The sequence below is a fragment of the Antrostomus carolinensis genome, unplaced genomic scaffold (genome assembly GCF_000700745.2).
Source record: "Antrostomus carolinensis isolate BGI_N321 unplaced genomic scaffold, ASM70074v2 scaffold2263, whole genome shotgun sequence".
Lineage (NCBI taxonomy): Eukaryota > Metazoa > Chordata > Aves > Caprimulgiformes > Caprimulgidae > Antrostomus > Antrostomus carolinensis.
Window position 1 is genome coordinate 8,138 of NW_010302902.1, and position 17,885 is coordinate 26,022.

The following is a 17,885-nucleotide window of genomic DNA, read 5'->3' on the forward strand; positions in this document are numbered from 1 at the left end:
CTAAGAAAGCTGTTATTAGTTCTCACAATATGACGATAACTTTGCTTTTGTGTTTTTGCTGAAGTTCTTTTGCGTCATCTCCTTTCTTGCAACGTTGAAATGTGGGGTTTGGCTTGAGAGTATCATCCTTGTGCTTGAGGTTTGGCTCCATATCTGTGTAGCTTGCAAAGTGCAAGGCAAGGGTGATGTGAAGGCTTGGAATTGGACTGTTTATTAGTGAACTAGGTCCTTGCAGATTTAATCCGTTGTGGTGGGTTAGGTTTACTTTAGGGTTATTTTCCTATTTAGATAAATACTTACATGAAATAAAGGGTTGTGTTAAGGAAACAGGAGGGATGTGAAGAGAGTGCTGCTGACATCCTTGGTACTTGTGCTAGACAGAGTCTAGACAAAGTCTAGCACAAACCTCTGATATTCTTCCCCCACTCCTCTAATAAATCAAGGCTGTATGTAATATTGCCAGCATAGATTGAGCTGATGTTTTTCTAACCATCCTGTTACGCTAGCCAGCAGATAAATCAGCTTAAAGCTACCGTGTGATTCTGGTGGGCTCAAAATATACTAAAGCCTCCTTAATTATGAGAATGTTGGGAGTGTGTGAAGTCAGCTGATGTAAAAGATCATGCCTTGTAGCGACTTGTAACCCTGCAGTCAATATTTATAGTTGGAGAAAGGTAATTCTATAGTTATCCTTAATAACACAGATTTAACATAGATTGATCTGGGATGTGAATGCTAACAGTAGGTTTAACTTTTTACTTCCTTAGTATGTGTCTCTTGTCTGCTACCCTGATGATAAAAAATAATTTAAAATGTTTTGTTTTGTTTTGTCTCTGTCGGTAACTTTATCTAATTGCCTTTATTAGTCCCGTTACAACCCAGGGATCACAAACACAGCAACTACAGAAGCATTATGGCATTACCTCACCTATCAGTTTAGCTGCCCCCAAGGAGGTTGACTGCATGCTTACCCAGAAATTAATCGAAACCCTAAAACCTTATGGTGTATTTGAAGAGGAAGAAGAGCTGCAACGCAGGTGAGTGAGCACTAGGAGCGGTTTTCTCCTATTTTGAGGTTCATGTGGTTGACTACTGAACCCCAGGCATGTTTATTTTCTTTCAAATGCTTTCTTAAAAGTCTAGTTGAATATTAAGCTTGATTTTTCTCATCTTAAAAGGAATACCTTGTAATGCAGAAAGGAATTAAAATGACTTTACGTTTTGGAGACTGGCTTGCATTTTTTTTTTCCCTTCATAACTGTTTTGTTCTCAGTACTGCTTTTCACTGTTCTTTTAGGTGCATGTATTTTATGGATTAAGGTTTTATTTTGAAAGCAAGTAGAATTCATATACCTAGGATGTTTGTAGGCCTTGCATGCTTGCATTTTCTCTGAGCTTGAATGGCTTGAACATCTTCCAAGGGGAAATAATAGTGGAAATGTTATGAGTGACTTTCTTACCGTGTGTGTGTGTGTGTGTGTATATATGTATATATAAAACAAGATCTGTAATGAGATCTGTGATGGTACTGTAGTTGACTTACTGTGTGTCATCAGGGTCTTAAAAAATACTACTAGTTTGGTCTAAGTTCATGACCTGTGATTCTGCTGTTTTATCAATAGGATTCTAATTTTGGGAAAATTAAATAACCTGGTAAAGGAATGGATACGGGAAATCAGTGAAAGCAAGGTATGGATGTATTTTATGTGTAACTGCTCATACTAAGACTGCTGTGGGAAGATAATTCTAAAATATATTCACAGTCTAAATGGGATGAATCTCAGGTTTGGGGAATGGAATTTGATCTAATTGGAAAAACAAATACCACCTTTGTGCAGCTTCTTCTGTTTCCAGGCAGTATCACCCCTTCAAAGTAGAACCTTGTCAAAGAAAAAAACTAATAAATATAGGAAAAAGTCATTAGTTGTAATAGTAATTTTCAGTTGTTCTTTCTTCTGCCTGGGTAGAAATATAGCTTGACTTTTTGTCAAAATAAATATATGTAGCACTATGTTAATTATATACTTAAATCGTTCGTCTTTGTGAATCGTTGGTAGATCTTAAAATGGACTTCTTGCAGCTTTGTGATCTATAGTCATCTGCTTTAATGTAAAGTCCTGTTATGTTACTTTTGTAGACTCTGATAATGATAGTAGTGTTTTTTGCCAGATTTTAGCCAACCTCACCCCCCAGTTTTTTTGACTGCTTATAGACTTGCAAAAATGTAAAGATGGAAGTGGCTTTTTTAAGGGGTAAAAATCTGGGGTTTTTTAAGCTATTTTGCTTTGAGTACATTTAGGGTTGCATTTTTTTTTGTACACTTCTCTTATGAAATGGGGATTTATGTATGAACAAGAATACGGGTGGTGATGACCCTGGTATATGTCTCTTGATCCTTGGTCTAGGAACTTCAGATGTACCTGAACAATTTTAACATAAATGCCTCTCCCAAAACCAGACTTTTATTTAAAGAATGTGGTATGGATGTCACTGAAATTAACTTAGTAAACACTGACACTGTAAATAGTATTTTTCTGTTGCTCTAAATTGGAATTCGTTACCAATTTTAAAGTCGGTCTAAAATGCCTGAGTATTGAGCAAAATGTATTTAATGTCTATAGTATTTTAAAGCTGTTGTGCCTGAAGCATAGGAACGCTGGAACAATTGCCAGGTTTGAGGCAGTGATGTGTAATGTAGTTGAAATGTTGCAAATAGTTGTAAAATGGTAAACATACCTCTGTCTTTTCTGTAAAAACTAAAATTATTATTTTGGTAGTAACGGCACCTTAAATAACATAAATTTAGTGAAATAGTTTTCCTTTTATTTCAAAATAAATTGTGTATGTTTTTATAACTTATTAACCAGTTTTATTTGCTCCATTTAGAATCTTCCACAGTCTGTAATAGAAAATGTTGGAGGAAAAATTTTTACATTTGGATCCTATAGATTAGGAGTTCATACAAAAGGTAATATTTACTTTTATTATAAAAACTCATGTGTTTGAGCTAATGACATACCTGTAAATTTCACAGTTAATTAACAAAAACTTGCTGTCTTTTGAGGTGGTGCTAGATTTTTTTTTTTTTGTCAGCCATCTCCAATCTTCAATCTAAATAAAAGAAACAGGTTCCTGTATTATGCTTCTGTAATGGGTTGGGAAACAGACAAAAATATTGGAAATTATTTACAAATAGAGAAAGTTATATACCTGGCTTCTCATGGTTTGTTCTTTGAAAATTATTTCAAATGTTCCACAATTGAAAGAAGAATATATGTGTGTATTCAGTATGCTTGGTGCCTATGAACTCGTTTGTTGTTTTTGGTTTTTTTTTCCATTTGGTTTGAATTAGTGTTCCCAAAGAAAAGCCATTCTTCAGGAAAGAGAAACTAAATTTTTCTGTTAGGTTTCAGAAAAATTTCTGGTTATTTTTGGCATTTCTTGTGTGTGAAGTGTAACTAACTTGTGCTAATAAACAATTTCAGGTGCTGATATTGATGCCCTGTGTGTTGCACCAAGACATGTTGAAAGAAGTGATTTTTTCACATCATTTTATGAAAAACTGAAACAACAAGAAGAAGTAAAAGATCTGAGGGTATGTGAACTGCTTGATACAGTTAGCTGAACTGATGATGCTGAAAAGTTAATAGTGAAAGATGATGCATTAAATAAGTAAATATAACTTTACTATTAAGACTTGCAGTGGGTTTTTAGTTAACCTGCAGCAAAGCCTATCACTATAGTTGAAATAAATAGAGATTCTTCCAAATTTTCTCTATTCCCATTTAATAGAGACATTAATTTAAAAATCTGGATGGCAGAATGATCTCCTAGCATGTGTGTTAGTATTGCAAAAGTTCTGCTTGCTCTCTAGCAGCAGGCAGATGCAAATGTATTAGCTTGAGAAGGATCAGGACCAAACTTGTGTGTGTTTAGTGAAGATTTTAAAGTAAACTGTTATGCTGCTGTTTTTATAATTTCATGCTAATATAAACAATTACAGAGGTTGCTATTAACCTTTTGTATTGGCTGTCAACTCTGCATTTGAAAATGGAAGTTACATTTTTAGTGTGTCCCATTATTAGATGCTTGTGCAAGATTTTTAGCATGTAAAGATGAAGATTTCCCTTGTAGGAATGGAAGATGAAGTGGTATTTTGTTTCTTTTATACCTAAATGACAGGCCTTCCTGGGCGAAATGGTGGGTGCTTCAATCTTCTTCTCAGTGTTAGGTCAGAGTAAATTCTCTGCTGCAAGTTGAACTTTGTTTGATTTTAGGCCTTATCCCATAAAATAAATGGAACTGTCTTTGCAGCATTTTGCAACTCTCTGCATCCTGCAGTTGGCAACTACCAGTGTAGTGCAAACATCTTGTGATAATACTATATGCACTGAAACAACTGTTTTGAATGCTTTATTAGCTGAACACTTTTAGTAATCTTGAAATTCACATGCTGTATCCACCCACATTGAGAGGATTTTGATTTTCAGATTTACGGTTGTGCTATAAACTTTATGTAACACAAGCTAACGTAGTTGATTTAGCAGCAGAGTAGACCAATGTATGCTATTCAGTGTAGCTCTGCAGTGATGCAAATGAACTTTAGGTCAGGATGCTACAACACTTCTATGTCATTCCAGCTATGTCTAAGAAAGTTTGTACATCTCCATCTTTAGGGAACCTAGACTTTCTTAGTGGTTGCTCTAGTGAGTGAGTCTGAGAGACTTGTGACCTTCGTATTTTGCTTAGGTTCCATCCTGCCAACCCAGTAACATTAGGGTAACTTCAGCTAAGGTTAAGCACATAGACTAGTGTTGTCTCCTTTTCTCGTTAAGAATTGGAACATCCTTAGAACTGCATTTAGTCTCTGTCAGTTCCTAACATTTCTTACAGAGGTATAGAGTGTTCTTTGCTTTTACAAGAGCAGTGCTCTGCAGATTTGCTTTTAGTTCAGATGCTCAGTGCAGGAAGGTGGTATTCCTAGCTGATTGTAGAGTAGACGTCAAGTTCCCTGTTTTCATCATGAATACTCTTTGTCAAAGTACCTTCTTAGTGACCAGATTTAGAAAAGATGCTTGAACTCTGGAGACTTGCAACTGGTTTAGGTGAAGTCAGACTGCATAGTTACGCGGTTGTCTCCTTGTCACTTCTCATAAAATACGGATTGCAGAAACAATAGAAGTTAAGAGGAGGCGTAGAGTAAGAATCCTCATAGAATACTTAGAGATTACTTAGAATACTTAGAGATGCCGTGGGGAGTAGAAGATACTTGCTCATGTCCTACAGGTAGTAAGAGAGTTGGACCTTGAGGTAACATCTTCAGGGCTGGCTGGTATGAGTTTGCGTTATAATTAACATCTGGACAGCTGTGGTGGAGAAAGATATTGCTCACAAAAATTGACTTGAAAACAGAAAAGTATCTGTATAAATAGCATTTCATCATGATTGTTTAGACCTGCTAGCTATTGCCTGTAAATATTCTTCTCTGTACTGAAAATAAAATTTAACTTTTTCCCCTCAGGCTGTTGAAGAAGCTTTTGTCCCAGTTATTAAACTTTGTTTTGATGGAATAGAGGTAAAGATCATCTTTTATTTTGTTTTGGTAGAACACGGTTAAAACAAAGCTTCCAAGATCTCCATAACTGATGTAGTATTTGTTAATATGAATGCTATTAAAGTGACTTTCTCTAAGTTCATACCTAAAAGTCCTTGTTAACAGTCCTTAGTTGTGTAATTTCAAGTGGGGCTTTTAGACTGAAACAAGTCTTTTTTGATCTACTTAAAGCTGCGTGTAGAATATCTCCCTGTTCTTTAGGCACTGCTGCTCACCTGTACTGATTAGTTTACTGACCTGTAGAGTACCAGTATTGCTGTTATTAGGACTTAACATTTACTAGAAATTATATTAATAAATAATGTGGCTTCAGTAACTTATTGGCTGCTAATAATTAACTGTACAAATCTTAAATTCAGATTTGCTCCAATACCTTATACTATAGAAAGTTGTGTGTTCTTTCATTAGCTCTTAAAACTGTACTGCTGAAGACAAGCTGGGTATCCCACTTGTCCTAAACTCTTCAGACATCTGTGAACACATGACCAAAACATTGGTTTTGGTGCCTGTAGCCTGATGGATCAGCTGTCTTGGAGTGATGACCTTGCTTAACTTGATTTGCTCTTTTGGGAGAAGTTACTGAAAAAATACAAACACTGTTTTCAAAAGATACTCTGTTAATCTTTCTCAGACTGTTTTATAGCCAACCTGTCATCTTTTCTTGGTGACAAGACAAAAACATGAACTATTCATACACACAGTTGATGAGACTTGTGGCTGGATTATACCCACCAGTCAGCCAGTAACTGGTGGGTATAAGAAAGGTACTTCATGGTGGGGAAAGAATTCCCATAATAATCTTCTGACACATGACCTGATTTGAAGAGTTTAGTATTGTGTACAAGACTAGACAGTTTGTTCTCTCCCAGTCTGTGTTAAATCTCTACCTTGCAATTATAATGGTACTGGCACTTTTTGAGTCTCTGGAAGATGACCCACCTCCTTTACCACCCCCTTTGCCCTCACCCATCCAACTTGTTTGTATTTTCCCTGACATTTGTGTTGGTTAACATTTATGCGGAGAGATGTGTTTTCTCCAAATGAGAGACAGAGATGTACTGAGAAATGTGATACCATGCAGTAAGCTAGCCTGTGACTTTGCGTCTGGGTCAACCATTTTATTACTGTCCTTATACAGTTGGGTATTAGGAATGCAGGGTTTTGTTGGTTTGTTTTTTTCTTTTTTAATCTATTTTCTGTTTACATAGCTTAGATATTCACTGTAATATTGAAACTTGCTATAGGTGTCCTCTGGTTAGCCTGTTACTTGTATGGCTTTTTCAATCATTTACATTCAAGCCACTGTTGTCTCTCCTTTTTTAAAAATAAAATTCAAAATACAAGCCTAAGTGGGGAAAGGAAGGGATTTTCTGCTATAAGAGTAGTAGTATCTTGCTCCAGTGTAATAATTTCTGATGGGCTTTGATGGCTTAGGCTTGCTGACAGTACTTGAGAGCTCTTCAGTCTTGAACACTAACTTATAAGCACTCTTTCTATGTATACAGGTATTGTTAGGCCACGATTTCTGATGGTTGGCTTTGTGCCTAGTTATGTCAGCATCAGAAGATTTTAATTTAATTTTCCTTTTCCTAATCTAGGCAAAAGATGTCAGAAGTTATTGTCTCTATACAGGAAAACTTAGAACTGAGGAAAAGTTCAGAAACTTCAGAAGTTTCTGCTAATACCATTTTATACATACAGATTTTATGTTCTTGCTTAAACTAAACAAGAACCTTCTTGATTTTTTATGTTCTTTCTGTAGAAACTTGATTCCTCTTCCTTCCCTTGCACCCCTCCCCCCAAAAAAAATCATATAGACTAGTAATTTCTTGATTTGAAAAATCCTTTTATTTCCAATGAACTTTGAATCTTTAGAGGTACTAGGCCACCTAGAAATCAGAATAGAAGTTGAAGCTGAAGTTAATTTTGAACTTGTTTTATGTTGAAAAGTAGTACTTTTGACTTAAATAGAAATTTCTACTTGTAGTACAGAATGTTGTTAAGACTAGCTATTAAAGTTCACTGAATACATCAGAAATTACTTTTCTTTGGAAAAGTGCTTCATAGTTTGAAATGGATGCAAAGTTTTAAGTACCTACAAAAAGTTCTTCATTTTAAGATATCTTCGACTTCATTTTATGTGAAATAATTTTAATGTAACTAGAACAGTTTTGTTCTTGATGTAATAGCAGTAGGTATTTCATTGTCTTGTAGGTGAACTCTTATAAGTTTATGGTCATTAGAAGCCTCATCTTGTGAAGGGCACTTGTTACCTAGCAGACCAGCTGCTGATACACGCTTTTATGTTCTTGTCATACTGACTGACTGCTGCTTAATCTAAGACTGGAAAGGCAAACTGACTTCTCTACTCTGTGTAATGTCCTTGCTGTGTATGGGACAATGTAAACTTCTAGTTCAGTACTGGACAGTGTCTTAGATGTTCTTGACCTAGAAAAGCTATGATGACAAATTTGACATAATTTCAAAATCTATACATTTTTGTACACTTGCTCTGTAGCTTGCTGGGTTTTCAGAACTTCCTGTTTTCTGTAATTGGATAGGTAGACTTTTCATAGATACTGGTCCCATACAGAGGCAACTAGTTGCACAACTGTGCTTTACAGTGCTAGATGGGAAGGGTCTTTCCTTTTTCTGTAGTTCAGTGATAATTTTGAGAATGTTTAGGTTAAAGTTAGGTTATGTTTTCTTGACTTGCTTTGATGTAGTAGAATTTTGTATTCTGGACCTCAGAGTGGTGCTTTTCCCCACGTTATTTTTATTCATGTTAACAGCTGACATAGTTTTTATGTGTCTGCTGGTTCTATATTGTTCTTAATGTGTATTTTATGCTCTTAGAAAAGGAGCCATAAGGTAGATGAAGCATCTGAAAGTGTTTCTTTTAATGTTTGTGAAGGGTGTTAGTATGTATTGTTTAAAGAGATTCTTTGTACTAGGAAGACTATGATTCTTATTAGTAAACTTGATGAAAATGGGTTGCAGAATTAATTCTACAAGAGAAAGAACAGTTTTCTAACGTCTTATCTCTTTTTTTTTTAAGATTGATATTTTGTTTGCAAGATTAGCACTGCAAACTATTCCTGAGGACTTAGACTTACGAGACGATAGCCTGCTTAAAAATTTAGACATTAGATGCATACGAAGTCTTAATGGTATGTATATACAGTTTTGTATATAAACTTCTTGTCTAATCTTTTAATAAGTACATTAGATCATTGATACTGTAGTTTAGTTGTGGACTGGACTGAAAATACAGCAGCTCCTTATCTGGAAATGAAGTCACAGCCCAGTTTTCTCCATCTTTTTGGAGAGAAGGGTTGTTTCTCGTTGACCAGATTTTTATAAATTTTTTCTCTTATTTGGGTACTAAGTGGTGCTGCCCAGAGATTAATGGTACTTGCAAGACTTTTGTGTGAAGCACTGTCTATTTTTATAAATAATTATATGTACATGTTTTTTAATTTATATATGTTTTAATATGTTTATACATATTAAAAGTTGCTTTAGTGATAAATTTGGGATATCAAAATACTGTTAGTTTGAAGTCAGGTCTTTCGTAGTTTACCAGCTTGTGTAACCCTTAACTTTTCTATAATACTATAACTTAAAAAAAATTATTTATGTATGGAATGGTAGGGGATTCAGCCTGTATGCAACTTGACGGGATAGAGGAGCGCGTGGCATATCACTGATTTCTGTTGTGAGCTGAAAATTTGATAATTCCCGTTTGTGCAGTCTCTAGAATTCATACTTGTCTCTCATTTGCTTTGAAAGGAACTCCCAGTCTTAGATAATACGACTTCCTTGCCACCAACTCTCTGCAACTATTTAGTAACAATGAACAACTACTTATTCTTGATTAAAAAAAAAAAAAAAAAAATCAAGCAGTTAATATCGTCATCTCTAATGTTATTCTTAAGCCTGGAAATATCTCCTCAAAGTAAAGATGCAACTTGTATGTGTAAAAACTATTCTTTTTAGCCTGTTCTTGTAAGTTCAAACAAAGCTTTGACCTATGACTTACAGATTTTCTGTACCTTCATGAAGACTGATGCTTTTTTAAATTTGTCTGTGTGTTCTTTTATATACTGCATGTAACCTCATAACAGCACAACTTACAATTTGTTTGTTTTTTAAACAAACTTGTGCAGTTGAAAACAGAGCTTGTGCAGTTCATTAACAGTAAAACAAGTAGCCATCCAAAACAATAACTAGATGTGTGTGAATTTGCTTCCTGAGTGCTGCTGTAAAACAGTAAAAAAGAGGAGGGGGGTGAAAAAGGGACAAACGAAAATATTTTAAGCTTTCTAGTTCAAAACTAAAATCATCAAAATACAAAATAGGTTTTCATCGTGCTGATCTAAAAAATTTGATAGCTTTGAAGGTGAGGGGGGATAAGCCAGCAAAAATCTTTGGAGACAGCAAGTGTAATAGATTCTTTCTTTTGGCAGGTTGCCGGGTGACCGATGAAATTCTGCATCTAGTACCAAACATTGACAACTTCAGGTTAACACTGAGAGCTATCAAACTGTGGGCAAAACGTAAGCAGTTCTACTGCAAAATTTGTGAAGTTTTCATTAACTCTTACGCTTACTGATAACTCTCTCCTTTTGTCTCTTTCCTTCTCAATCCGCAGGCCACAACATCTATTCCAATATACTAGGTTTCCTTGGCGGTGTTTCGTGGGCTATGCTGGTAGCAAGAACTTGCCAGCTTTATCCAAATGCAATAGCATCAACTCTTGTACATAAATTTTTCTTGGTATTTTCTAAATGGTATGTTTTTTTTTTTTGTTTTGTTGTTTAATTTTTTAAAAAATTTAGATTACACTAAAATAAAATTGTTTGTAGACACTACATTTTAGTCCTGTTTTTATGGTATCATTTTCAGCTGTTACCAGATTAAGATCGGGGTTATAAACATTGTTCTTGCTGCCAAAAAGTTGTTAGCTTGAGGTTCTCAGCAAGTCATCCAACCTATCTTGTTCTTAAAGTACCCAAAAGAAACCCACACAGTTTTAAATTAATTTTTTCTTAAGTATTTTTCATAACTCAGTATTGCTTTTAAGATAAAATACTTGTATAGTGCAAAATAAGAGCAGACACCCCAAAATTTGAAGTCTTTTAATATTCAGATATTGGGATAATGGGAAAATGGAGTATGTCAGCATCTGTTTTAGGTACATAGCTTAAGTGCAGTTCAAGAGAACCACTGGCAGCAGTGTGGTTAGTTTGTTTTTTTTTTTTTTTTTTTTGTTTTTTTTTTTTTTTTTTTTTTTTTTAATCTTGTCAGTGTGGAGAGGTAGGTGTTTTGGAATTACATATGGTTTCATACTTCTGAGATAGGTATCTCAGAAAGATGGTTTGAATAACTCTGGGAGTAATGGAAACATTCCAAATAAATTTAGAATGAATTCGACAAGAGTGTACTTCGCAGATTACAAATGAATACAGTTTTTCTTGAAAGAGAGTGTCTGGATACCTGTATTCTTCACGAGACATTGATAGATTTTTAAGAATCATTGTACCAAGTTGTTGCTTTACTTCAAGAATAGTGTCTTTCCTTAATGTGAAGATAATTTGCACAGTTTCACTGTCTTGAATCCACAGGTTTTATAGCCTCTTTGAGGTACTTAGGGTTTAATAATATCTTGCAACACTAAGCTAATAGATGAAAATGAAGAACAGAAGTGTTACTTTTTTTTTTAGCGTTTAATTTGGCATAGCTTCTTTTTGTCTTGATTGGATTTTTTTTTTTCATACATATGTTTTTGTAATGGTGCTACAATGCTGTAATCATGCTGGCTGTTTCTTCTGCAATTTGTCTGCAAAACAGCTAGCTTTAAGGTGGACCCAATGTCAATTTTCTTAGAGGAATTTCTCTTTGATAGGTTTATTTCAAGAAGAATTTTGAGAAGTTTACTTAAGTTACCGGAACCAGTGGTTATAAAGCTCTAAGACTACAGAAAATTAATTGTTCTGATGCCCTGGAAAGGCTAATTACAGCTGTATTGTAGTTCAGGAATACAGCTTATTTAAACAACCCCAGTTAGACCAGCTTAGTCTTGAGGAAATGATGCTATGCCTTCAGTGCAGAGTTAAGGAGGATCGCATTCAAAAGTATTGTTTGTTGAACATACGTGGTTGTATCCAATAGTCTTATTCAGTGCTACAATCTTTTTGAACAGGGAATGGCCAAATCCAGTGCTATTGAAACAGCCAGAAGAATGCAATCTTAATTTGCCTGTGTGGGACCCAAGGGTTAGTGTATTATTTTTTCCCCTATAAGTCACACTGTACAATAAATTCAGTTGCTTAAAGAATCGTAGGTGACCTTCTTTTGGGGTTTATTAAACTTAATATTTTAGTATTATGTCTCTTTTTAAGTAACCTTTAGTTCTCCTGAGTGTGGAACAAAGCTTAATTTTGTAAACTGACTGCTTGAAGCACACTTGCTGAAAAGTGTACTTTTTACTCCCAACTTTTACAGTAAGTGATATTAATAAATATTCAGTGTAATCAAATATATGCCTTAAAGCAATGCATTTTTTAAAAACTACTTATCTTAAAAATGTTTGCTTCTGACTTAAGACATGTTAACTTTTGCAAGTATATTGAATTCACTTCAGTGCAACAGGCACAGCTGGATAGGTTCAGTTCCGTATAGTTGTAGTAATGTGTCTTTTAATCTTGGACCAAAGAAGATTGTAACTTGAAGTCCTGAGTTGTTTTGTATATTGCTTATAATATTTGATCTCTCTCTCTGTAGTACTTATATTAAAGACATCGGACATTGCTGTCCTTCAGGCAGTCAATAAAACAGCTTGCAGCAGATGCACAGGTCACATTCTGAGGTTTCAGTAGGGCATAGCATGAATGTGTTCAGCACTGTTTTGTCAATTTCAGAATAGTTAGTGTTCAACTAATCTTTTTAGTGAATAGCGTAAGCACCAGAGGTTGAGCTGTGTATGCCCTTTTGTACTTCAGATCTGTTTTTCTGGTTGACAAAAGTCCATGTTTAAATAATGTGAGACAGTTGAAAAAGTGTTCTTGAGTCTTACTGTTACTCCTGGGCTAGGGTGTTTGAGGTCAGTGTGTGATGGGAACTGTCTTGTAGTAGCTAAACAAAGTGGGGTAAGTTAATGACAGGATTTTATCTTTAACTTACCATCTACAAGATTGCTACTCTAATGATATTTTAAATATATTTTGCATGTGTGTGTGTGTTGTCCCTTTTTTTTGTTTCCCTGTGTGCTGTTTAATAAAAGATACGTTAACGCAAATGATGGTTCTGTCAGGTTACCCAGAGCCTCTCGTCTTCTGCTGACCCTTTACTTTCAGTAGTGTTAACAAAAATAAAGTATACAATATTTTTCGCAAGGTCTGAAGACAGTCATTCTTCTGAAGGTGCTTATGTGGTGATAAGGTATCCTTGCTTTGATGTGACCACAAGCTAATTTCCATTAAAGAGAGAAATTGGTCTGTTCAGTTGGTATTTCTGAACTTAAATTCCCGCAACTCGATCTTGATGTGCTGACAGGTTACAGCTCTCCCACATCACTGTGGTTCAGAATAATGTCCTTTGTAAAAACATTATCCTTTTTTTCTAAACTTCCTCTATACTATTGGTAAATTTACTTGGTCTGCAAACTAAGATCTCTTAGAACGTAAGACTCAGTTGTAAGACTCAGACTTAGAACGTAAGGCTCAAAGGGAAAAATCCAAATTTGTTAACTCATGTATATACTTGAAGAAAACTGATTGGCTGTTGTTATATATAGGTAAACCCCAGTGATAGGTACCATCTTATGCCTATAATTACACCAGCATACCCACAACAGAACTCCACGTACAATGTGTCCGTTTCCACACGGATGGTCATGGTTGAGGAATTTAAACAAGGTAAGTATTATCTTATGATCTCTATATAAATGTATTCAAATGAATTTAAAATAGGTCCATTGTAGGTATGCTATGTGAGGGGGGGAGCTGGGAGGATGTTAAATAGCTTCTTGACATGAGACTCTTCTGAGAGAGGTAGAACTTGGCCTGTTAGGCTTATGTGGCTTGAAGTTCCAAATTAAGTAGACTTCTGCAGATGTGTCCTTCACTGTTAGAAACTGAGGGTAATTAATTAGAGTGCCTTGTACTCTGAAAATGAGAATTAACAGTACAATATATTTTTTATTTGTATATTTTAATGACTTTAGATTGTGTCCTGACAAATGGAAGATTAGTGTAGTAAGCCCAAGGCCTAACATAAGAAAACTTGCACAGAGATGAGTCCTCTAGATAGTCTGGTAATCTATTTGGGTAATTAGGTGAGAGAATTTGTTTTCAAAGCAAGGAGTAGACTTGATGCAGAGAGCAGCTGCCAGTAACGCCCTCAGGCAGAACAGTAGCTTCTCGTCTCACTGTTTCTTTGCTTTGTGCAATGCCTGAGATGATTGAAGTACTGTAAGGAAAAGAAATCTTGTTTGGACTGAGTAGTTACTGTGGCATACGCAGATTACTAAACTGAGCCGGGTTACACTGCAGAGAGAAAATATGTGAAATCATCAGTCTGATCAGTTAACATACATTTCTAAACATATTTTATTGAGGTTCTTTTAAATAATATAATTTGTATAAATAATGACCACTTAAGGTATGATTAGAATATAAAGCTTGTTGATAAATTCCTTTGAATTTGAAGGGGGGAAATAATTTGTAGTAACCTTTGCTAAATTAGTAAGCTGTTTTTACTTTGGGTACTAAACTGTATTTAAAAAAAAAAAAGTTTAAATTTTTTTTTTTATAATTTAGGTCTTGCTATCACAGATGAAATTTTGCTGAGTAAGGCAGAGTGGTCCAAACTTTTTGAAGCTCCAAACTTCTTTCAAAAGTACAAGTATGTATTTTATGGCATGGCAGAATATTTTAAGTTTTATCAGTTAAAATATGTAATGATGCTCTGTAGCATAGGATCTTAAATATACATATGTTAGATTTCCAAAGTGTCCTGTTAGGATTTTTCCATACAGAGGGGGAGTGAATGCACTGTTGTCCTTTCTCTTAGAAAATGAGTAATTTCCTCAGATACTTTTTTTTTGTTTTTTTTTTTTGTCTTCAGCGTGTGTTTCAGAAACCTTAGTCCCTGACCAGGTATTTAGAATGTCACCAGTTAACTATAGAATTGGTATGCTACCAATAAAACTGAAGATATATCAGCTGCTTTGACTAACAGAAATGTTCTCTAGTGGTGTCATTAAGCAATCTAAAAATGGGTCTTGCCTCCCATGAAGCAAGACATTAAAAGAACTAATTCTGAAGGTCAATAATATGAATACGTACTTGAAACTGTTTTCTCTTCTGTCAATATAGTCAACAGGTCACTCTGACAATAGAAGATATTTTTGCAATTGTGTTGACTAACTGCCAGATGTACTAGATATTACTAGATTTTTTTTAATTTTTTTTTTTGTCATTAAAGCTTAAGGCTTTGGCTCTCTATTAATACTCTTTCACACCTAGCTTCTCTAATTTTGCAATGTCTGTAAGGGAAATACTGAAGTTCACACTTCACATTTTTAGGGTTTCTAGTAATATGCTTGTGGGGCAGAAGCTTGTTAAATGTATATGGGCTTGCTGAAAGTTGTATTTTTACAATAAACATGGATTATTAAAATATGGACTACATCTTCTTTGCCCTCAGTAGAAATTGGAGACCCATTTTTCTTGAATCAAGATCACATATATTTTACACTTGTTTCTGTGTTGGGTGGTTGATTGATTATGTACTAATCTAAACAAGATTGAAATATACAGTACCCCCATTAAAAGAGACTGATGACCTTCATAATGTGTCTGTGTTTTGTTTCTATACCTTTTGCATGATAAAAGCTTTAAAACATTTGAATGGCTTTTATGTTGAACCTTGGAGATTCTTTGAAAACACTTAAAATAGCACTGTAAAGTTATATTTTTTGAAGTAAAAAATGGGCTGCAGACAGATCGGTTTCTGCTCAAGAGATTGCTGATAAGTTCTCTAGTACATTTTCTTTGTTACTTTTGAAACTAGGAGAACATAGGAAATAATCTCCATGTTAATATAATTTTTTGTGTACCAGCTTTAGCCATTTTATGAGTTTTAGCAATAAAAGCTTCTCTTGCTAATGTGACGTATCCAGGTTTTGTATGTTTTGCTCAACATGTTTTTCTTTTTCTTTTTTTTTTTTTTTTCTTTTTTTTTTTTTTTTTTTTTTTTTAACTATGGAGTGGTATTATGGACCCTGCTTGAATTTAAATTACCTAAGATTTGGGGGTTTTTTCTGTTTTACCATAATAAGTTAATTTAACGCTTTGGTTAGTAACCTTTATGAAATAAAATAATTACAGTCATCAGTATGCACTAAATGTGGCTCTATTGGTCAAATCTCCATCTGAAACCTAGATGTTCCAGATTTCTTTTTCCCCACTCTTCACGCTCTCCTGTTCAAGTTGTAGATGCCTTGAGTTGTTTTTACTGAAATTCAAAGCAGTGTGTAGTGCTCCTCCAGATAGAAGCAGATCTGATCCTTGCTCTGAGATGTACCTTTAAAAACAATTATTTTCTTCCCTGAAAGCATAGCTTTAGTAATCTATATCACCCCCAGTGGCAATTAGTAGCTAAATATCTACTTGATTGTGAACACTTTGACTTGTTAGCCCTGTTTAAAATAAACAAACTTCAGTGATGTGTGATTAAGGAAATCTGGAGGCTACCGCATGCCTGTGTGTCAGGAGCAGATTAGAAATTGGGAAAATGAGGAAATCTGTTTTTACTTACTTTGTTTATTTTTCTTATTTTTAAAATGTCAGCAATTACTTGGAGTTAGGGAGATAGTTAGGGTGTGTTATCTGTTAGGTTTAAATTTTTCAGGTGGAGGGGAAACAACAACAAAGAACATACACTTGCTGGATATGGTGTTTTACAGGGAAGTGACAAGAGTTTTTTCAAATGGATATAACAGGAGTGTGAAGTGTTATGTGAAAATTAAATTATTAGAGCTTAAAACCAAGATGGAAGTATGGTAAAAAGAGAAGTAGCACTCATTAAGTGAGCTCTATCATACGGTTTCTTTGTTATAAACACAGATATCCTACGAAATAAATAGAAAGGTACTTTGAATACTTGCCTGGAAAGGACTTTATCTAAAGCACTGGATAATTTAAAGTGCAATTCCTAGACAGCTTAATAAAGAAAAAATGGGAATTAACATGTTCAGGTGTTCCTTTTTTTTTTTTTTTTTTTCTTTTCCAGAAAGTAGCATGATTCTTAAAGACTTTGGTTTTTTTTGTAGGTGCAGGTGTTAATGGTGTAAGAAAATTCCATAACACCTACATTAGGTTATTTTTATGAAAATATAATGCTGATAGGGAGACAATGGGAGAGAAACAGCAGTAGTTTCTAAAAAAACCAAACAAGTAAGCAAAAATCCCAACAAAAAACCCAACCAAAGACGACCACACCCATATACTTCAAAATAATTACTTGCATCTAAAAATAATCACTGAGCTGTAGAAGCTTAACTTCAGAATTATTTTTTCTTTATCATGAAGTATTGGACACTTTTGAATTATACATATTCTTTGTGATAAAACTACAAATGAAGAACTGATAACAAATTTTGTCTTTGTAAAGTGTAGCAGCGAGACCTTAAGACTCTGAAACTAAGTATGTCTAATATTTTAACAGCTTTTGCTATTTACTTTTTACTAAAAATGGCAATAGCAGATTTCCAATTATTTAATTTCCCCTCAGCACTGTTTAACAGTTGGGGAGGAGGAGGGTAGAAATTGCATCTTTTCTTTCTTTTTCAGGTAGCACTACCTGAGCAAAAGTAATTACACTTATTTTCCTAAATAAGGCTTTTTTTTTTTTTTTCCTAGGCATTGCCCATCTAGTTGATGCTTAGACATGGCCAATTTTTTTTTTTTAATTGTTGTACAGAAGTTTGTTTCAAAGACCTGATTTTAATAAGTAACTAGAAAATTAATTTCTTCAAATACTTACAGATTTGAGATTTGTCTCTTTCAGTTCAGACATAGTTAAAAACAACTAAAAGCTTAAGTTGTCTTTCCTACTAAATGAAACATTCTGCAAGTGTAACAGTGGTATGTATGATGTAGGAATCTTTTGGATGATAGTTGTATATCTAGTGCTTCTTGGAAGCAATTGATATTGGAAGTAACTTCTCATACAGAATTTGAGTAAAGGACCTCTTCCCCCCCCC

General features: G+C 34.5%; 1 protein-coding gene across 1 annotated transcript in view; it reads left to right on the top strand.

Annotated features, from left to right (window-relative positions):
• Positions 1-852: 852 nt before the first annotated feature.
• The window catches only part of LOC104521789 (poly(A) polymerase alpha), a gene marked incomplete at its 5' end in the record, with an annotated part of 37,524 nt that continues 20,491 nt past the window's right edge, over positions 853-17,885 (top strand). Inside the window, 11 exons of the mRNA XM_029083985.1 lie at positions 853-1,037; positions 1,623-1,689; positions 2,887-2,968; positions 3,486-3,595; positions 5,522-5,575; positions 8,673-8,784; positions 10,084-10,173; positions 10,269-10,407; positions 11,820-11,892; positions 13,413-13,533; positions 14,437-14,521. Of these exons, the coding sequence (XP_028939818.1) occupies positions 853-1,037; positions 1,623-1,689; positions 2,887-2,968; positions 3,486-3,595; positions 5,522-5,575; positions 8,673-8,784; positions 10,084-10,173; positions 10,269-10,407; positions 11,820-11,892; positions 13,413-13,533; positions 14,437-14,521 (1,118 nt within the window). The remainder of the gene's footprint in view (positions 1,038-1,622; positions 1,690-2,886; positions 2,969-3,485; positions 3,596-5,521; positions 5,576-8,672; positions 8,785-10,083; positions 10,174-10,268; positions 10,408-11,819; positions 11,893-13,412; positions 13,534-14,436; positions 14,522-17,885) is intronic.